General features: G+C 43.0%; 1 protein-coding gene across 1 annotated transcript in view; it reads left to right on the top strand.

Annotated features, from left to right (window-relative positions):
• gsk3ba (glycogen synthase kinase 3 beta, genome duplicate a) overlaps window positions 1-15,555 on the top strand; it is a 181,835-nt gene that overhangs the window by 148,809 nt on the left and 17,471 nt on the right. Inside the window, exons 6-8 of the mRNA XM_067993018.1 lie at window positions 3,201-3,307; window positions 5,501-5,598; window positions 6,361-6,456. Coding sequence (XP_067849119.1) covers window positions 3,201-3,307; window positions 5,501-5,598; window positions 6,361-6,456 — 301 coding nt within the window. The remainder of the gene's footprint in view (window positions 1-3,200; window positions 3,308-5,500; window positions 5,599-6,360; window positions 6,457-15,555) is intronic.

Here is a 15,555-nt window from a genome sequence, read left to right as displayed (position 1 = left end):
TGGTATGGCTGCAATCGCTACCTTCAGGATTGGTACTAGCGGTCAATACTTTCCTGACACAAAGAGGAAACCCAGCTAGGACGTGGGATCTTTTCCATAACTCATGGAATATAAACTGCCTTGAACTATGAAGTTTGACTGGCCCAAAATATTTCATTGATCAAGTGCATAGCTGTGTGGTGAAGATAGATCCTGGCAACTTAATAATAGTCCAGTATACAAACATAGTTTGTGCTCAGTCCAAAGCCGTATGCCTTGATTCTCTGTAGATATGGGACTGGGATAGACTGAGCGCAGTGCAATTGTCAGCCAAACATAAGGCAAAGAGAAACAAGGTGGCTGATACCTTCAGTTGGAGCAGGATCAATCTACATGAAAAGATCCTCCACTTGGAGGGATTAATACTGTCTTTGACAGAATTGGTTACCTGGCGATAGAACTCCTTGTGGTATCCAGCACAATCTGTAACCTCATGGCCCAGCATTTTCCTCACTCTACTATTACCAACAAGCCCAGGGGATCAACCCTGCTTCAATGAGGAGTGTAGAAGAGCATGCCAGGAGCAGCACCAGGCGTACCAAAAAACAAGGTGCCAACCTGGTGAAGCTACAACACAGGACGACATGCATGCTAAACAGCGGAAGCAGCAGAGCTAAGCGATTGAACAACCAACGGATCAGATCAAAGCTCTGCAGTCCTGCCACATCCAGTCGTGAATGGTGGGTGGACAGTTAACAACTAACGGGAGGAGGAGGCTCTGTAAACATCCCCATCCTCAATGATGGCAGAGTTCAGCACGTGAGTGCAAAAGACAAGAATGAAGCGTTACAACCACCTTCAGCCAGAAGTGCCAAGTAGATGATCCATCTCTGTCTCCTCCCGTTATCCTCATCATCACGGAAGTCAGTCTTCAGCCAATTCGATTCACTTCACATGATATCAAGAAACGGCTGAGCGCACGGGATACAACAAAGGCTATGGGCCCCGGCTGTAGTGCTGAAGACTTGTGCTCCAGAACTAGACGCACCTCTAACCAAACTGTTCCAGTACAGCTACAACACTGGCATCTACCCGACAATGTGGAAAATTGCCCAGGTATGTCCTGTCCACAAAAAGCAGGACAAATCCAATCCGGTCAATTACCGCCTCATCATTCTACTCTCAATCATCAGCAAAGTGATGGAAGGTGTCGTCAACAGCGCTATCAAGCGGCACTTACTCACCAATAATCTGCTCACCGATGCTCAGTTTGGGTTCCGCCAGAACCACTCGGCTCCAGACCTCATTACAGCCTTGGTCCAAACATGGAGAAAAGAGCTAAATTCCAGAGGTGAGGTGATAGTAACTGCCCTTGACATCAAGGCAGCATTTGACCGAGTGTGGCACCAAGGAGCCCTGGTAAAATTGAAGTCAATGGGAATCGGGGAAAATTCTCCAGTGGCTGGAGTCATACCTAGCACAAAGGAAGATGGTAGTGGTTTTTGGAGGCCAATCATATCAGCCCCAGGACATTGGGCCAGGGACACTGCCCTGAGGAACTCCTGCAGCAACCATCTTCAGCTGCTTCATCAATGACCTTCCCTCCATCGTAAGGTCAGAAATAGGGATGTTCGCTGATTGCACATTGTTCAGTTCAATTCACAACCCCTCAGATAAATGAAGCAGTCCGTGCCCGCATGCGGCAAGACAACATCCAGGCTTGAGCTGATAGGTGGCAAATAACATTCGCGCCAGACAATGACCATCTTCAACAAGAGAGAATCTAACCACCTCCCTGTGTTACGTTCAATGGCATTACCATCGCCGAATCCCCCACCATCCCCAACATCCTGGGGGGGTCACCATTGATTATAAACTTAACTGGACCAGCCACGTAAATACTGTGGCTACAAGAGCAGGTCAGAGGCTGGGTATTCTGTGGCGTGTGACTCACCTCCTGACTCCACAAAGCCTTTCTACCACCTACAAGGCACAAGTCAGGAGTGTGATGCAATACTCTCCACTTGCCTGGATGAGTGCAGCTCCAACAACACTCAAGAAGCTCGACACCATCCAGGACAAAGCAGCCTGCTTGATTGGCACCCCATCCACCACCCTAAACCTTCACTCCCTCTACCACCGGCGCACAGTGGCTGCAGTGTGTACCATCCACAGGATGCACTGCAGCAACTCGCCAAGGCTTCTTCAACAGTACCTCCCAAACCCACGACCTCTACCACCTAGAAGGACAAGGGCAGCAGGCACATGGGAACACCACCTGCATGATCCCTTCCAAGTCACACTCCATCCCGACTTGGAAATATATTGCCGTTCCTTCATCGTCGCTGGGTCAAAACCCTGGAACTCCCTACCTAACAGCACTGGGAGAACCTTCACCACACTGACTGCAGCGGTTCAAGAAGGCTGCTTACCACCATCTTAAGGGCAATTAGGGATGGGCAATAAATGCTGGCCTTGCCAGCGACTCCCACATCCCATGAAGAATTTTTTTTCTTTTTAAATCCTATCTTTCGTACTCAGAGTTCAAAATGATAGCCCTGAACAGGCTATCAATCCCATGACGAGAGATTCCTATAGACTATTTTTCCCCATTCTCTTTCTGGCAATGATGTGGTTAAATTGAGCAGATCATTTTCATAATGGGCATTTTTTTTTAAGGTTCAGATGTCCAGATTTTGTGTCAATTCAAGGAGACTGCGTGGAAAACAGCAGCACATATTGCTTCTGCCTGTGAAACACTCCTCTCTCTGCAAAAGTTCAAATGCAGGAGGTAGCCATAATTTGCCACAACCGATGTATGAACATGCTGCAATTTCAGAATTGGCCATTTGCAACCCATTTCTTACTGCTCTGGTAGCCACCTGCAACTTGTATGCCACCGGATGTACAAAAATGTGTTCACATTACAACCTCCTTCATATAAAAAGTTTAAAAGTTATATATTTGGAACATTGCTGAAATTGCAGGGGTTTTGAGTCCCAAAATCTCATTCACGGCCATATTTGTTTCCATGCTGTATGTAGTAGAAATGTTTAAAATTGACTATATTGTTGATTTACAGCTACTGTTACAAATCAATTTGATTTTCATGTCTTAAGATTAGACTTTAAATTGTTTTTAGACAACTGTCACTTTATATATATATATATATATATATTAATTTGTACAGAATTTTTACTTTCTAATAACTTTTATTTCAGTGCAAAACAATTGGTGCGTGGTGAACCAAATGTTTCTTATATCTGCTCGCGGTACTACAGGGCGCCGGAGTTGATCTTTGGTGCCACGGATTATACCTCCAGTATAGGTGAGTTTTGTTATTTTAGTAGTTTTTAAGGCATTTGGGTGTTTGCTGGCTTATGTGTATAATCAAATCTCCAACAGGTAGCTGTGAAATATCCTATGTCATGATTGCTGTGTATTTCCTGTGTTGCAGAAGCTATTTAAGTAACACCTCACTCTACAAACATTTGAAACTGATTCATTCTTAGGAGTGTCATGTTCAAGGAGCCTGTGGAGTGAGACTCCACCTGCTTCATCATGCATTGATGCTAACTGGATGAATGAGTAATGGTGAGGGTGGAGTTAAATGGGTGACTGTTCCAGTGAACCTTGAACAAGAAAGCCATGGTAGGTAGCAGTCAGGGCACTTAATTGTTATTAACCTGGAATGTTAGGAGCAATAAAAATCTAGTTCCTGCTCACTGAACAAGGAAGTAAGAAGTCACGTTTATAAGGGATGCCTTAGTGCATGTATTTTAAAAAAAAACTAAGTTCATGTTCCAGAAGGACTTTCCTTTTGCAGATGGACAATATGATCCAAGATGAGAGTTTGTTTGTACAGATACAAGGCTCTTACTATAGAAATGATAGTGCTAATTTCAGTGTGTGAACTTAATACTTTTAGCTGTGATGCTGACCCAATTCTCCACTCTGGGGATTTCACTACTGGCATGTTTGCACAAGTCCAGTATAGGAAGTAAACGGAGGGTAGTAAGACACTTGGAGTTTTAGTGACGCTATGGGCTGTTACAGAGGATGTTATATCTACTTGTGGAAAAATATTCATATTCAGCTTTGAGAAACCTATAGTGCAAGCTGCAGCATGTGAAATTATTATAACCTGATGACACACCAATAACTGCTCAAATAACTCTCAGGCCTGTAGTTTCCTATTTGGACGCAATCTGAAAATGCGGCCAATGTTGCGCCCGTTTTGCCAATGTCAAGTTACACCCAAGTATCCTTCTGATATCCTTAGAATATGCCCAAACTTAAAAGGGGCAGAAATCAGCATAAACAAGTAAAGCTGAACCCATACCATATATTTCTTCTTTAAGTAGGAAAACTTAACTTTCAACTTATTTAACCACTTTTCATGCACATCAGGCACAGCATGGACGGACGTAAAAGATCAAGGAGACTTGGGCACGCGTAACTCAATTACCCCCAAAATTCCGCGATCTTTTAAGCCACGTAATTCATTACACGTCTCTGAGCACAAATATGGAGGAAACTCCAGGCTTGGGTGTTAAGCTCAAGAGATCACCTCTGAGGATTTGATGCATTGCTTTCTATAAGAGTTGAGCCTTTTTCAAAATGAACCAATCTATGGAAATAAGATATCTGTTGGAAGCAGGCTGGAACATCTAAGGAGAGTTTTAAAAAATACTCTACTAGTCTGTGCAAAAATATAATCAAATGTGGTGCTGGTTCTACAATTTCCTTAATCTCCAGGAGACCGGAAAACCAATCGTTTCAAGTCGGCTAAGTTGTTCGGCACTTTCATGTTGCAAGTTACAGGGAGGAGCCAAGTGTGTCCCAGACTGGCTCCATTCAATTCAATGGGGGAAGCCTTTCAGAATGGCCTGGGAATCGATCTAGAGCTGCTGATTTAAAAAAAAAATAATCTTACTATCTGGGTACTGCTGCATACTCAACTGGTAGAGCATTTACTGGCCTGATAGCTCTGAATAGGTTTCCAGCCTAGTTTGAAATGCTGGTTCCATTTGAAATGAATGGAGCCTGTGCAGCTAGCCCATGCTATTAACTAACAGCATGGAAGGAGATCTAAAATGGCAGGTCTCTATGCGGCCAGAAAATGAACAAAAATTTAGAATTAATAACTTATTTGCGACCATGTTTACAGATGGAGGTTTGAGAGAGTGAATCTATGTTGTAACTACTTTGGAAATGAGCTAAACGTCATCAATGTTAGTTTCTTTTCCAGATCTTGTATTTCTTTGGTTTTTTTTGGTGCTAGAATTGGGGCACTGTGTTGCTTAACTTGTAAGTCTTCAACTGTTTTCTACTGTAAAACAACCTGGAATAGTAAATCTATGGAACCGCGTAAAGTGGTATCAGTTTATCAGTGTAAACACTGACGTGGTTCTAAAGTGAATCTAAAACCAGTCAAGATCACTTTTTTTTGAAAAAAGAACTCGTGCTATTGCATCACTGCTCTGAAAATTAACTGCTTACCTTGATTTCATGTCTGTAGATGTGTGGTCGGCTGGCTGCGTGTTAGCGGAGCTATTGCTAGGACAGCCCATCTTCCCTGGTGACAGTGGTGTCGATCAGCTGGTAGAAATTATAAAGGTATGATGCCAATTGTTCAAACACTTGAGCATTTGGTCTGCTCATTTTTAAATGGTCAGTTTTATGATTGTTTTACCTCTCTAAGATTTCTCTCTTTCCTGCAGCTTGCTCAATTATGTTGCTTCAACAAGGAAAGGCTAGTTTTAAACTTATTACAACACTACTATACAAAAATCTGATTGTTCAGTTTGACAGTGATGGTGCTTGAAATTTTTTTCACTTCGAAGTACATTATTTTCTGCCGCTTCATTCAACTTTTCATATTTGACACTACTAGCAGTAGTTCTTAATTGCCTTAATGTTTAGTGATTTACTTCTCACACATGGATGTACGCTTCATGGAAGCTGTTTAAACCAACTGACTTGCTGTCCAATTGTGACATGTGGAACCAATCTAACACTTTTCTATTCAGAAGCGGGCTTTGTATACATTTGAGTGAGTTACATCTGACCAAAATGGCAATGAGATAATCCGTAGGTGATTCCGGCCTTCTGAGATTGCTGTTTGTACATGGTTGAACTTGTTTCAAAGAATGGGGCCATACCTATGGTTGGTAATCTAACATCCTTAGGACATTTACTGAAAATTGGACCATTTCAACTTTGCGGTCAATCTTCATATACTAGATGCGATAGATTTAAGGACATGTTGAACATTAGTGTTCAACTTGTTGGTAATTGTATCATCTAATGAATTGTATTCTTGTATAATAATTCATCAGATTATACAATACATAAGAATTATTGCATGTTTGCTTCCAGGTCCTGGGAACGCCAACAAGGGAACAAATCAGAGAGATGAATCCCAACTACACTGAGTTCAAATTCCCACAGATAAAGGCACATCCTTGGACTAAGGTAAGCAAAAGAAATATATTTCTGCAGTGGCACAGAGCTTCATTTAGCAGGCCGAGAAGTGGTGACACCCCTAGCTGGATATAGATACTTAATACTGGAGCTTGGGAATCTGACACTAGAAGCTACCATGAAAAGCTTTTCTGACCCCCTAATATAGAGTTTTAAATAAAACTTCTCCAGGGCAGTATGGATTTATATTTAGTTGCCAGTTCCTTTTCTTGCCTGATACTCTGTTAAGGAGATAAAATCTTCATTAAACATTGTAATAGTTGTTTTCAGATACTGAAAAAGTGAACTTGAGTATAGCCTGTCACAGCCATTAATCCTTATATTGGAAATGATCTGGATTTGCAATTCTTAATGTTTTTCTGTTGAGCTGATCTTTATATAACACTAAATTCATACTACTATCAGACTGGTATTAACCTATGCAGCACATATGAAGCTTTAAGAACTTTAGCATTATGAACATTTTAGGTGTTGCACAATTGCAGATCTTTGCATTAGGTGCTATTTGAAAACAATTTTTTGATAAATTTAATGCTCATTAAGGTGAGAGATTTCACTGTTGGGTCAGTACTGGGGAGTGGAATTTTTTTCTACTCTAGCACCGAGTCTGCTTTCTAAACTACTAGTTATAGAGTAAAACTTCTGTCCTGTCCAAACAATGTATCTCATTAATACATTGAGTCTAGAGCACAGAAACAGGCCATTCAGCCCAACTGGTCTCTGCTGACCTTTATTCTCCAAACGAGCCTCCTCCTTCCCTACTTCATCAAAACCTACCAGCATACCCTTCTATTCCTTTCTCCCTCGTGTGCTTATCTTGCTTCCCCTTTTCCAAGGAGTATGTGGCCTCCATATTCTTCTTATCAAAATGTACCACCTTACACTTATCCACATTGAAATTCATTTGCCAATTACACACCCATTCTGAAAGTTTATTAATGTCTTCCTGTATTTTGTCGCAATCCTCCTGTGTATTAACTACACCACCCCCCCCCCCCCAATTTGGTGTCGTCCGCAAATTTTGAAATTGTACTTCTTATTCCCGAGTCCAAATCGTTTATGTAAATAGTGAAGAACAGTGGTCCCAGCACCAATCCTTGTGGAACACCACTTCTTACCTTTTGCCAATCTGAGTAGCTTACCTTTAATCCCTACTCTCTGTATTGTAGCCAGCTTGCTATCCATTCTGCTACTTGTTCCCTGACTCCACATGCGCTGACCTTAGTCATGAGTCTATTATGCAGTACTTTATCAAAGGCTTTTTGAAAATTCAAATGTATTACACCTACTGCATTACCCTTGTCTACCCTTTCTGTTACTTCTTCAAAGAATTCAATAAGGTTGGTCAAGCATGACCTCCCCTTTTGAAATCCATGTGGACTATTCTTTATTATATTTTCGTTTTCTAGATGTTTTTCTATTACATCTTTGAGTAAGGATTCCGTTATCTTTCCGACCACCAACATTAAGCTAATTGGTCTTCTATCTCCCTTTTTAAATGTAGGAATAATACTGGCTGTCCGCCAGTCCTCTGGCACTATTCCGTTTTCTAATGGATTTTTATATATATATATGTAATAGTGCCTCTGCTTTCTCTTCCCTAACTTTTAATACGCGCAGATGCAATCCATCTGGACCAGGGGTTTTATGTTTTGTAAGTTTGATTAGTTTATTAATTATCTCACCGCTTTCCATCTTAAATATCTTTAGAAGAATAGATCAAAAAAGATGTGTCATACCCATCATGTTAGTCTCCCTGATAGACACTGAGGCAAAGTAATTACTCAATATTTCTGCCATTTCGCTGTCACTACCTGTGAGTTTATAGTCTGTGTCCCTTAGTGGTCCTATCCTATCCTGATTTTTCTTTTGTTATTTATGTGTCTGTAGAATACTTTATTATTTCTTTTTATATTCCTTGATAGTTTAATTTTGTAGTTTGTCTGTGCCTTCCTAATTGTTTTTTTTACTTCTTTCATAACCACTTTGTAGTCCTTTTTGTCATCCCCTCCTTTGTTTATGTTTAGTGTATGCCTTTTTCTTCAGTTTCAATTTTGCCCTCATTTCTTCATATTCTCACAGTTCTGGTATCATCTTTGTGAATCTTTTTTGCACTTTCTCTAATGCTTCTATATCCTTTTAATAATAGAGACCAGAACTGTACACCGTGCTCCAAGTGTGGTCTAACCAAGGTTCCATAAAAGTTCAATATAACTATCCTGCTTTTCGATTCTGTCACTCCAGAAATAAACTCCAGTGCTTGGCTTGTCTTGTCTTTTTTATGGCCTTATTAACCTGCGTCCCTAGTTTTAGTGATCTTTACTGTATCTGTACCCTTTGCTCCCCTACCCCATTTAGACTCTTATTATCAAAGTAGTATGTGGCCTCCTTATTCTTCCTACCAAAATGCCCCACCTCTCACTTACCTATGTTGACATTCATTTTCCAATAACACACCCAGTTTATTAATGTTGTCTTGCATTTTGACGCATTCTTCCTTTGTAGTAACTACACCTCCCCTCGCTCCCCCCCCCCCCCCCCCCAAACCAATTTGATGTCGTCCTCAAATTTTGAAATTCTCCTTCCGATTGCCGAGTCCAAATCATTAATATAATAACACATTCTACTATACTTGCATGATGTTTCCATTTCCCACTTCTGATCTGGCCCTTGAGCAGACATAATCAGCAAAGTGATGGAAGGTGTCGTCGACAGCGCTATCAAGCGGCACTTACTCGCCAATAACCTGCTCACCGATGCTCAGTTTGGGTTCCGCCAGGATCACTCGGCTCCAGACCCCATTACAGTCTTGGTCCAAACGTGGACAAAAGAGCTGAATTCCAGAGGTGAGGTGAGAGTGACTGCCCTTGACATCAAGGCAGCATTTGACCTAGTGTGGCACCAAGGAGCCCTAGTAAAATTGAAGTCAATGGGAATCGGGGAAAACTCTCCAGTGGCTGGAGTCATACCTAGCACAAAGGAAGATGGTAGTGGTTTTTGGAGGGCAATCTTCTCAGCCCCAGGGCATTGCTGCAGGAGTTCCTCGGGGCAGTGTCCTTGGCCCAACCATCTTCAGCTGCTTCATCAATGACCTTCGCTCCATCATAAGGTTAGGAATGGGGATGTTCGCTGCTGATTGCACAGTGTTCAGTTCCATTCGCAACCCCTCAAATAATGAAGCAGTCCGTGCCCGCATGCAGCAAGACCTGGACAACATCCAGGCTTGGGCTGATAAGTGGCATGTAACATTTGTGCCACGCAATGACCGTCTCCAACAAGAGAGAGTTTAACTACCTCCCCATGTCATTCAACGGCATTACCATCGCCAAATCCCCCACCATCAACATCCTGGGGGTCACCATTGACCAGAAACTTAGCTGGACCGGCCACATAAATACAGTGGCTACAAGAGCAGGTCAGAGGCTGGGTATTCTGCGGCGAGTGACTCACCTCCTGACTCCACAAAGCCTTTCCACCATCTACAAGGCACAAGTCAGGAGTGTGATGGAATACATTCCACTTGCCTGGATGAGTGCAGCTCCAACAACACTCAAGAAGCTCGACACCATCCAGGACAAAGCAGCCTGCTTGATTGGCACCCCATCCACCACCCTAAACATTCACTCCCTTCACCACCGGCGCACTGTGGCTGCAGTGTGTACCATCCACAGGATGCACTGCAGCAACTCGCCAAGGCTTCTTCGACAGCACCTCCCAGACCCGCGACCTCCACCACCTAGAAGGACAAGAGCAGCAGGCACATGGGAACAACACCACCTGCGCGTTCCCCTCCAAGTCACACACCATCCCGACTTGGAAATATATTGCCGTTCCTTCATCGTCGCTGGGTCAAAATCCTGGAACTCCCTTCCTAACAGCACTGTGGGAGAACCTTCACCACACGGACTACAGCGGTTCAAAAAGGCGGCTCATCAGCACCTTCTCAAGGGCAATTAGGGATGGGCAATAAATGCTGGCCTCACCAGCGACGTCCACATCCCATAAACGAATTTTTTTTAAAAAGACTGCGTTTTGAATGCATGTCCACTGCAACCTGAGTTGAGACTGCCCAAGCTCATTTTACTTGGGGCTCTTAACTGGCGAGGGGTTGAAGTGGACGAGTAGAGACTCTCATGCCATTGGTGTCAACTGGATTCAAACCTAGACCACTAATCCATTGTCACCAGCTCCAAAGATGTTAGAATAGACATAAAACAATTATTTCACTGGATCCGTGTAATTCTGTTCGAAAGCAATGCACTGTCACAACAACTATGAAGCAGAACACTGTTGTACAAACTTCTATAATATAGAATAGAAATTGCCTTCGAGTGGGCAGGAGCAGTATTGGGGTCGAACAGCCAGTGCCCCGAGCCAGTAAGAGCCCTGAACGGATCCAGTGAATGGACACCTACGCTCGTGTACAGTTCTCTCTCCCCTTGGGTAAAGGGGAAGAGTTACTGAGTGAGTGAATGCAAGAGCATCAGTGTGAGTGTAAAAGGGATGCATTACTGATTGAGTGAATCTGAGAGTGCGAATGAATGAGAGAGTAAGTAAAAGACTGAGTGTGAGGCGAGAAATTGATTGTATCGCTTTCACACTGAGAGTAAGTGTATGAGAGTAAAGGGAAGAGGGTGAATTAGAGTTTGTGAATCAGTGAGTGAGGGAGAATGAGTGCGAGTCAGTGAGTGAGTGATGAGTTGTGATCCAGGGGACATGCAACAGCCTGCAGCGAGCTGCAATCTTGGCACTTGCCTTCTCATCTACCCCACTCATTCTCCTGCAGCCATGGCTGAGGTGGGAGAAGGAGAAGATGGAATTCAGTTCTTACAAACTGTAAGTACCGCTCGACTACTCCGATAGTATACAAGACTTCACTGTAGCTAAAGCACGAGAAACTAGTTTCTTAGTTGTTATATGGCTCAATTGCTGAAATAACATTAGTGTTTCAAGACCTTTATAATTGTTCCATATCATTTACTCTTGTGTTATCTATTGCGTATCATTCTGTCAACTATTTTTGTATTATCTATTGCAAACATGCCTTTTCATGAGTGTACATGTGCAGACGTGACTCAAGATTAAGTAGGTAGCATTTAGTGTCATTGTCTAATAAACTGTAGGGGCCTCAAACCGAACTTCTGCGACTGGGTATCGGCATATGTAGAGGCTGGATTTCCATTTCAGAAGTCTAATCATCCATCAATTAGTGAGTTCCAACTAAAACATGCACACATGAATTTGAGGGCTTCTAGTTAGGAACATAGGAACAGGAGTAGGCCATTCAGCCCTTCATGCCTGCTCCGCCATTTGATAAGATCATGGCTGATCTGTGATCTAACTCCATATACCTGCCTTTGGCCCATATCCCTTAATACCTTTGATTGCCAAAAAGCTATCTATCTCAGATTTAAATTTAGCAATTGAGCTAGTATCAATTGCCGTTTGCGGAAGAGAGTTCCAAACTTCTACCACCCTTTGTGTGTAGAAATGTTTTCTAATCTCGCTCCTGAAAGGTCTGGCTCTAATTTTTAGACTGTGCCCCCTACTCCTAGAATCCCCAACCAGTGGAAATAGTTTCTTTCTATCCACCCTATCTGTTCCCCTTAATATCTTATAAACTTCGATCAGATCACCCCATAACCTTTGAAACTCCAGAGAATACAACCCCAATTTGTAGTTGTCCAATTGTCCACTAGTAATATTCCAAAAATTGTTTAAACTAAGTTTAAATATTTAGTAACAGAAAAATACAAACTCATCATCAAATAGCCGTGTAATTTTTTATAACGTGACCTTTAGAGTAATCAAATTTATGGCCACATACCAGGCTTTCACATAATCTGAAGTTATTCCTGCATAAGCCATTTTTTTATTACTCAATAAGACGGGAGCTTCAGCATAATTTAATTTTTTTTCTACAGAAAACTAGGGTCCCTGGTGGTGTGGTGTTCTACCTAACTTGCTGATTCCCTAAGAGCCCAAAGCATCGAATGAGAAAGGACAATGTGGTTTGTCATGTCCTTGCATTTCATGCTCTGTATGCAGTTCTCCCTAATCTTTTAACGCAAGCTATTGCAAGCTGATACTGATGGGGATAGTTGGTGACACTTTGTATTCAGGCTCATGAGAGAAGCCTAGAAAATTAAACCATAAGCTTATCAGATCTATTTGAACTGATTTGTTTCTTGTGATCTTAAATTTCTTTCAAGACTGTTACTGAGCTTGGATTTATCTCAGCATGCAGAGTTGGTAAACCGCATATTCTGGTAGAGCCACCTCATTTAGTTCAACATGAGGATAAAAACCAATGTTTGTACATAAAATAATAGGAGCTTTTTAATCTTGGGGAAATTATGGTGCCGTAGGTATGGTTTTTCTTATTCTTTGAATGTAGTTCAACCTCCAAGTGCCTTTTGGTTTTCTGTATGACCCGATTATATCTTTGGACTTCCTATTTTTATGTATAGTTAACTTCCTGTCATTGCTCAATTAGTTTCCATGATGCCACATACTTTCAAAAAAGCTGAGGTAAATGTCTGGAATGGGTCATATATATAGCAAGAGTGAAGGAAGACTGTAGAATTTGTTCATTGGAAGCATTGCAGCTAAGTTGGATCCTGTAAAACATTAAATGACCATGCGTGCACTTTTTCGGTGAGTGCTCCTGGATGCTTTCATCTCAGTCTACATGATATTTTTTTCTCTTTCCCTCCCCGTCTCCAAAACTTCCTCAAGAGTTCATCTAATTCAACGCAATGCAAAAATTGAAAGTAGGACCTTGCTTTAGCTCAGTACCAACAACAATAGCTTGTATTTATATAGCGCCTTTAATGTCGTAAAACGTCCCACGGCGTTTCACAGGAGCATAATCAGACACAAACTGACACCAAACCAAAGAAGGAGCAATTAGGACAGGTGACCAAAGTTTAGTCAAAGAGGTAGGTTTTAAGAAATGACTTAAAGGAGGATGGAGAGTTTTAGGGAGGGAATTCTAGAACCTGAGGCCTAGACAGCTGCACACACGTCTGCCAATGGAGGGACAAAGGAAGTAGAGGGCTGCACAAAAGGCCAGAGTTGGAATTTGGTTGTAGGGCTAGAAATGGGGAAGGGCTTTAACACGAGGATGAGAATTTTGAAGTAGAAGCGTTGCTGGACCGGGAGCCAACATAGGCCAGTGAGCACAGAGACGATGGACGAATGGGACTTGGTGCGAGTTAGGATATGAGCAGCAGAGTTTTAGATGAGTATCAGTTTATGGAGGGTGGAAGATGGGAAGCCAGCCAAGAGAGCACTGGAATAGGCGAGTCTGGAGGCAACAAAAGTATGGATGAAGGTTTCAGCTGCAAGTGGGCTGATGCAGGAACACAGATGGACGATATTATGAAGATTGAAGTGGACATTCCTTGTGATGGAGAGGCTATGTGGTCGGAAACTCAGCTTAGGGGCACATAGGACACCAAGGTTGTGAATGATCTAGTTCAACCTGAGGCATTAGCCAGGGAGGGGGGATGGAATCAATGGCTAGGGAATGGAGGTTGTGGCAGGGGCCAAAGACAATGGCTTTGGTCCTCCCAATGTTTAATTGGAGGAAATTTCAGCTCATCCAGGACTGGATGTCAGCTAAGCAGTCTGACAACAAAGATAGTGGAGGGGTCGCGAAAGGTAGAGCTGGGTGTCAGTGTACTTATGGAACTTGACATGTTTTCAGATGATGTTGCCGGGTGGCAGCATGTAGATGAAAAATAGATAAGGCCAAAGATAGATTCTTGGACTCCAGAGGTAACGGTGTGGTGGCAAGAATAAAAGCCATTGCAGGAGATTCACTTGCTACGACTGGATAGGTAAGAGTGCAACCAGGCGGGGGTAGTCACACTTAGGTGGACAACGGAGGAACGGCTTTGGAGGAGGATGGGGTGGTCAACTGTGTCGAAGGTTGCAGACAGGTGGAGAAGGATGAGGAGGGATAATGCATCACTGTCACATGGGATGTCATTTGTGACTTTGAATGGACCATTTCAGTGCTGTGGCAGGGGTGGCAACCTGATGGGAGAGATTCAAACATGGAGTTGCGGGAAAGATGGTCATGTACTTGGGAGGCGACAGTGCGTTCAAGAATGTTGAAGAACAAAGGCAGGTTGGGGATGGGGCAGTAGTTTGCAAGGATGGAGGGGTTAAGGGTGGATGTTTTGAAGAGTGGGGTGATGCTGACAGATTTGAAAGGGAGGACAGTTCCTGAAGAGAGGGAACTGTTTACAGTATCAGTTAGCATGTGGGCCAGGAAGGGAAGTTGGGTGGTCAGTTTAGTGGGAGTAGGAACGCGAGAGCAGGAGGGTGGGTTTTTTGGACAAGATAAGCTCGGAGAGGACATGAGGGGAGATAGGAGAGAAACTAGAGAAAGATGAGAGTTCTGGAGCTAGGGCGGGGGGGATTCTTGGGGGAAGTTTGGCTTGGTGGGCAAGTGGAAAGGAGGGATGTGGCAGAGGCAGCTGAATGGATGGTCTGCATCTTAGTGACAAAGAAGTCCATGAGCTATTCGCATTTGATGGAGGGGGCAGGGGAGAGAGGGGAGTTTGAGATAGTTGGTGGTGGAGAAAAGAAGCCGGGTATTATCTTTCCATTCAAGGGTGATCCTGGAGTAGTGCACAATTTTTGACAGAGTAGAGCAGGCCCGATAATGTTTGATATGGTCCAGCCAGATCTGGTGAAGAATGGCTTACCAATTGTGTGCCATAAACGTTCAAATCTGCGTCCCTTGGACATAAGGGAACAACGATGGGGGCCGTACCAAGTGGAATGACCAGGGTGGGTGAGATTAAGGGTTTAACTGAGGACCAGAGCATCATGAAGGTGAGGATGTGATTGCGCAGATTGATAGCTGAAGTTTTGTGGCGAATGGAGGACCAAAGGCCAGATAGTTGGGAGTTTGAAAGTGCCGTTGCAAGTGAGTTGGGGAAGTTTTTTTTTTCAGGGGTGGACGCAGAAGGAAGTTGGATTAGAAGGGGGATGTGAGTAGTGAGGGATACGAGGAAGTGATCAGAGATACCACAACATGTTATGCATTTATGTATTGATGCCAAACTCAATAGG

This window comes from Heptranchias perlo, chromosome 11, assembly GCF_035084215.1.
Source record: "Heptranchias perlo isolate sHepPer1 chromosome 11, sHepPer1.hap1, whole genome shotgun sequence".
In the NCBI taxonomy this organism is placed as follows: Eukaryota; Metazoa; Chordata; class Chondrichthyes; order Hexanchiformes; family Hexanchidae; genus Heptranchias; species Heptranchias perlo.
Note: the sequence above shows the minus strand (reverse complement) of the source record. Positions and strands in the feature narration are given on the sequence as shown.